The sequence below is a fragment of the Amborella trichopoda genome, chromosome 9 (genome assembly GCF_054954075.1).
Source record: "Amborella trichopoda isolate Santa Cruz 75 chromosome 9, AtrichopodaSantaCruz75HAP2 v2.0, whole genome shotgun sequence".
Lineage (NCBI taxonomy): Eukaryota > Viridiplantae > Streptophyta > Magnoliopsida > Amborellales > Amborellaceae > Amborella > Amborella trichopoda.
In genome coordinates, this window is record NC_142344.1 from 9,573,862 (window position 1) to 9,580,816 (window position 6,955).

Below are 6,955 nucleotides of genomic sequence, written 5' to 3' on the forward strand. Positions count from 1 at the left end.
TATATATTTTTTTTGTTAGTGCGAGTTTAATATAGGAATGTACGTCCAAAATTTGGTGTCAAAACAGTTTATAGAAAAAAAAAGTAAAAATAAAACAGTATGTAACATTGTGATTGTGACAATCTTAACCTTCAATTAAAAAATGGAGGGTTGGATAAAAGGGAACATAGAACTTCTATGTTGTAGGGGGAACATAGAAAGCTTTCTCACTTAATAAAAATATGAAAAAAATAATTCGCAAAATAGAAATTGATAAAAATACCCCCGTAAATTTTTAGAGATATTTTGATCAATTTATATTTTACAAATTTTTTTTTTCATATTTTTATTAGCTGCACTTTACTAAGATGTACATACGCTTCAAATTTCACATAATTTAGATTTATAAAAAAAAATAAAAATTGAAACACTATCGGACAACTATGACCATGTGATGAAATTTAGATGGTGATGAATGTAGGCGAAATCACTGTTCATTTTCGCCTATAGGCATTGAAAAGAGTTTATATATATATATATATATATATATATATATATATATATATATATATATATATATATATATATATATATATGAAAAATCTTTCCAACACCTATAGACAAAAATAAATAGTGATTTCGCATACCCTCACCATCGTCCAAATTTCATCGCGCGGTCACGATTGTCCGGTAGTATTTTATTTTTAATTTTTTTTCTACAAATTGGAATGACCTAAAATTTAAAAGGTATGTACATCTTATTGAAACGCGTATGTAAATCTTATTGAGGCACATCTAATAAAAACTATAAAAAAAAATTATCTTTGAAAATTAAATTGACCAAAATACCCCCAAAACATTTCAGGGGTATTTTGATCAATTTTTTCATGTAAAATAATGTTTTTATATAATTTTCAAAGATTCCCCTATTTTTTATGAATATAGGCTTCAAATTTCAGATCATTTTGATTTGTAGAAAAAAAAAATGAAAAATTAAACACTATTAGACGCGTTGCGTAGTGTTTTCTATATATATATATATATATATATATATATATATATATATATATATATATATATATATATATATATATATATATATATATATATATATATATATATATTGGGTTTGTATAGAATTAACAACCCCTCAAAATACAAAAGTTCAAGTTAAAAAGGGTTGTGACGGGTGTATTTATTAAAACACTAATTATTTTTTTATTAAAAAGTATTTAAATATATAACTTTACTATTAAGCAAAAAAAATTTTGAAATTTTCACAAAAATATAATGGTATTTTAGAAGTTAATGTCTTGAAACTTTATTTGAAGAGTGTCATTGTCTTTTAATTAAAATTTCAATTTTATTTATTTTGGAGATGACGAAAATACCCGTGTCTCATAGTAATATTTATAAATTTACCCAAAAAAATAATTTTTTTAAGAAAAATAGACTAACAAAATTTTCTCAATCTTCGACTTTTGTAATTTGAAGGGTCATGAAGTTTAGAATATATGTATATAATTTTCTCGCCAAAATAAAAACAAAAAAAAAATGTAGAACCTCCTTCCCAAAAGGTAAAGAAGCTACCCTTGGTGGTCCTGATCCGGGCGTAGATATTCCAAAAAGAGCAAAAAAGCAGCCATCAATCGTGAACAAGCTAAGACAGAAGAAGAACGCGGGTAATGCTCAGCGACTACGAAGCCCTGTTTAGGTTTGAACTTGGGAACAGCAAAATCGCAAGCCCAAAATCAAAGCAACAACATCAGATCTCGAAGTCCCTGTTAATGGCGTAATCCACAAAGCTGTAGAGAGGCAAAACCCCAGCTCCATGAAACCCCTGCAGCTCTCTCTTCGCCTGCTCTCTCAAACCCTCCGCCAATTGCATCGCCCCCTGAACCCCGTAAGCCCTCGCATAACTCGCCCTGCTCCTCTTCTTCTCTCCACCCTCCTCATTTTTCCCTCCTCTCACTTCCTTTATATCATCCACCACCTGGTACAAAACCCCCACCGCTCTCCCATACCTCCTCAAATGTTCCATTTCTTCCTCATTGGCCCCGCCCACGATTGCGCCACAAACCGCCGAGCACTCCGCCATCACCCCGAATTTCTTCTCGACAATCCTCTCCACCAGCTCTCGACCCTTCATGATATCAGTCTCAAAATAATCTCCTGCCACTCCCCCGAGGGCCCCGAGCGCGGTGCTGTGCAGGTCCAGGAACTGTCCCTCGACCATCCCGCGAGCCCCTACGGTGCTGGCGATCTCTGTCACCAGCCGAAGCACCGAGGTGTATGAAAGGGTGGTGTTGTGATTCTGATCGGCGCAGTATGCGTTGGTGATGTGGGCGAAGGCGAGGGGGAAGAGGGCGTCACCAGCAAGGATGGCCATGTCCATGCCGAAGGCGGCATGGTTGGACGGGCGGCCGCGGCGGGCAGGGGCGTCGTCCATGCAGGGGAGATCGTCATGGATGAGGGACGCCGCATGGATCATCTCGAGGGCGCACGCAGTGGGGAGGGCTAGGGAGCGCGGGGCGCCAAAGAGCTCGCATGTGGCAATGCAGAGGATGGGGGATGCTCGCTTGGCCCCGGGCGAGAGCACGGTGTGGCGCATGGCCTCATGGATTACTGAAGGGAAGCGCAGGGGGACGGCAGCATCGAGCTGGACATCGATCTCAGAGATGAGTGATTTCCAGTAGGTCTTGAGGTCGAAGGTGGGGGAGGAGAGAGATGGGGCTGCGGAGGATTGAGCGAAGAGGGTCTTTCGAGGGGTGGTGGAGAGGTGAAGGTGGGGGTGGAAAGAAAGGGGGTTGGGTTTTCTGGAGGCGGAGGAGAGGGAGGGGTGGATGGAGGTGTTGAGGGTGGGGTTGGAAGCCATGGCCTCTCCCGCCCTCTCTCTCTCTCTCTCTCTCTCTCTCTCTCTGAAACAAATCTCTCTCTTCGATCGATCCTCTCTGAAACAAATCTCTCTCTCTCTCTCTCTCTCTCTCTCTCTCTCTCTCTCTTTCTTTCCGAAACAAATCGCTGTTGCAATGGCTCCTCTTCAGTGTCTGGGCACAAAAAGGAGTGGTGGAGACGGTGTCCAAGATGGGATAAGGGATTGGAGAAAGGATGGTAGTAGCCTTTGCAATAGATGAAGGGGTCCCGCCTAGCCCTTGTCTCTCTCGGTAGGGCTCGGCTCGGCTCGGCTCGGCTCGGCTCGGCACGTTTCAAACCGTGCCAAACGACAAATGAAAATATATATAAGAAAAAAAGAGGGGACACGGTTAGCAAGCCGTCAAGCCCGTACATGTACAAATGCGGCCTTGGCAAGAAATATAAATTTTTTAATATAATTTTATTTTAATTTTTAGAGAATATATAATTTTTAACCTGGAGATTATGGATATGAATAAATAAATAAAATTTGAAAACTAAAAATAATAATCATGTTAAAAAACATTTAGATCGTTAGTTACAATTGTTTTTAGATGGATCATGTATTTGCATTCATCTTTAAGATGGATGCTTTATACCTCTGGACTGTAGATCGTACAAATGTGGTCCAGGCAGGATGAAATAATTGTTCAAAAAGAAGGCTAGGACTGAGTATGGACTAGCCTTTGCTCAACCCTCTAGCTACTGTCGCCTAGACTTTATTATTTTAGGGCCGGGCTCGACTGGGCCTCCCGACTCATTGCCACTCCCGACTCATTGTTCCTTGACCATTTAAATGCCCTTACTCCCATTAAGGTTGACATTTATCCGCCTTTGTCCAAATTCCAACAAAGTCATGGCTCGCATTCCCATCAAGTAGGAATTAGGTTACGTTTGTATAAGGTTGCAACCTTCACCAATTAAATTAAGAGCACCTCCAAATTTTAGCATAAATATGATTTTGGTGAAAAAAGTTTTTATGATGGTTTGAGAATCTATTTCTATCTTTAATTATAAAAGTTTAAACTTAAAAAATAATTCAAATCAAGTAGATTTATAAACACATGAAACACATGAAAATCTTGAAAATAGATGGTCTAGATAATGTGTTGCAAGATAGACTATTTTTGAAATTCGAAATCTCTTTTAAAAAAATTATTGTTTGTATAAAAATAAACCTCAATATTTTCAAAACCTCATCTATACCCTTTTCACCGCTTTTCACAATTTTTTAACTAAAATGCCTTTCACATAAGTATTCAAGACGTGAAGGCATCACCGTGAGGATGGGGCATCATTAGAAGCATCACGATACTTAGGTAACCATGATGATCACCTTGACTATCACGGAACTCGTACTACCTAGACACCCTTCACGAAAATCTTTCACCCAATACAAATTGGCTTAGAACCCGCTATGACCATTATGGTTCTTTAAGTGTTGTGATGCTTCAAGTGACCATCACGGTTCTTTAAGTGTTGCAATCCTTCAAGTGATCATCACAGTTCTTTAAGTGATGTGATGCTTCAAGTGACTATCATGGTTTTTTAAATGTCCAGAAACCCATTACAGTTCTTTAAGTATTGTGATGCTTCAAAACTTGATCATCATGGTATTGGGTCGACCGTTATGCCTTTAAGGTTATTTTCCTCAATAAGACCCAAAGAGGGGAGTAGAGGGATATGGAAGAGGTTTTGGAAAATTAGGAGTTTAGTTTTAATAATCTAATATATATATATATATATATATATATATATATATATATGAAAAACTCTTCCCAATGCCTATAGGCGAAAATGAATAGTGATTTCACTTACCCTCATCACTATCCAAACTTCATCGTACGGTCGCAGTTGTCCAGTAGTGTTTCATTTTTCATTTTTTTTCTACAAATTCAAATTACTTGAAATTTGGAACGTGTGTACATCTTAGTGAGGTTCACCTAATAAAAATATGAAAAAAATAATTTGTAAAATATAAATCAACCAAAATACCCCCTAAAATTTAAGGGGGTATTTTAATCAATTTAAATTTTGAGAATAATGTTTTTCATAGTTTTATTAGGTGCATCACACTAAGATGTACACACATTTCAAATTTCAAATCATTCCGATTAATAAAAAAAATAAAAAATAAAACACTACTGGACAACTGTGACCGTGCGATGAAGTTTAGATAGTGATCATAGTAGGTGAAATCACTGTTCATTTTCGTCTATAGGCATTATATATATATATATATATATATATATATGGTATTTTATATATATATATATATATTTATACATCTTGATGTCGAGATGATCAATTAGACGGTTTTCTAACATCAAAACAATATTTTATGATGGATTTTTGAGGTGCACCTTAATTCTACAGTTTAAGGTTGCAACCTTCTATGCACTTTTTCCATTACTTTATAGTGTTTACAATATGATTATAACTTTACACATAAATAAGGGCAATTTATGCAATTTGTACAATCTAGTGCTCAATATGGAACAAATTTGGCAATTATATATTATCAACTTTCAATCCTCAAATGTGTTCACCGAATCATTTTGTCTACCAAGGAAACTTTGGTTCCTAAACTCACACTAGGTTGAGTGTACACTTCATCAAAATAATCACTTAGGATCAGGAAATGTATCTTCGTATATCCATTAAGGTCCACATCTATCTAATATATGGCGAGCAGTGATTTCATGCGACCGTTTTATAGTAATATGATGCAACAATCTTAAAAAACTATTTTATGGCCATTTGTTTGATCCAAATTTTGAAATATGCATTCTTTTCATTCTAATGAACAATCACAAAAAAGATAAAATTGAAAACACAACCTAAAAGTATTTTTTTACCCCAATTAACATAAGCCGTTCATTTTGGTTAGATGCATAGATCTAGGCCTTAGAAGGATTTTTCTCATTTTCAATTTTTTTGGATGGCTTTATTATCATTAGATGAATGATATTACAAAAGGAAAAAATTATTTGAGCTTATGAAGGCTAAGATCTTGAAATTCACAAAATGAATGGTCTAGATTCGTTTTTGGAGGGGACTCATTTTGACCATATTTAGGGTTCAAATTGAACTTTTTTTTTTTTGGGGGGGATTGATTATTGAGATTAAGAGATTGTGTGTGCAAAATTTGGGGTCATACAAATACCACAAACATGGTTTTCTAGAAGTGTCGTTGCATTATACTATGATACAACCGTTGCATTGGATCATTGCTCAATATATGGCATCACTCAGGGTATGACCCTTAATAAAGTAGAATGGTGGATCATGATTCGTGTAGTCGACCCCAATTAATTGAAAAATAGCTTTGATGATGATGATGATTTATCTAATATGTGCTACTTTCAACTGTCCAATATCCAATGAAGCCATGGCTAATTCTTATCGATAATCAAGCCGTGACTACGAACCTCAAGCCCAAACCCACCTAAACCTTCATTCGTACCTCTTCCAAGGAGTATAGGTCACTTTATTGCAGTTAATACTGGGTATATCACTGTACACATAAATAAGAGTAGTGTACAAGTTAACGTTAGTCAATGGTTCATTTTGCACCATGTAGCCAACTGAACATCCTCCTCATCTGAATCGCCATATAATATCATGGAGCTCTCACTAGGATTTCCTTCAATAACACACTTCCCCATACAAAACCAAATATGGGTGGCACTAAGAAATGCCTCACCAGTAAAATCAATTCACTGCAGTTGTAGTGGTTTAAGAAGGTTGAGAGCTTTAAACTTTCTTTTAATCCGTTCTAAACCCGGATAAAGGATGTGGGTTTTGTTAGGTAGATATCCAGCGTAAAATTTTGTCAAAACTTTTTATGAATCCTGAATCTATGTTATCTAGACATGGTTGGAAGCAGTGAGAAAAAACATGGGACTTACGGCCTCACTGAGAGTATGACACTTTACAAAACAAAAAACAACATACCAAGATTTGTGTAGCCGATCCCAAATAGTTGAGACGTAGATACGGTGATGATGATGAGGTTCAACAACGTCTTAATTTATGCTTTTTGCTTGATCATAGCCGCATG

General features: G+C 36.4%; 1 protein-coding gene across 1 annotated transcript; it reads right to left on the reverse strand.

The window, feature by feature from the left end:
• Positions 1-1,441: 1,441 nt before the first annotated feature.
• On the reverse strand, positions 1,442-2,989 carry GGR (geranylgeranyl reductase). The gene has a single exon (XM_088845726.1). It carries the CDS (start codon positions 2,852-2,854, stop codon positions 1,745-1,747), a length of 1,110 nt encoding a protein of 369 aa, XP_088701852.1. The 5' UTR covers positions 2,855-2,989; the 3' UTR covers positions 1,442-1,744.
• Between the last annotated feature and the right edge of the window lie 3,966 nt (positions 2,990-6,955).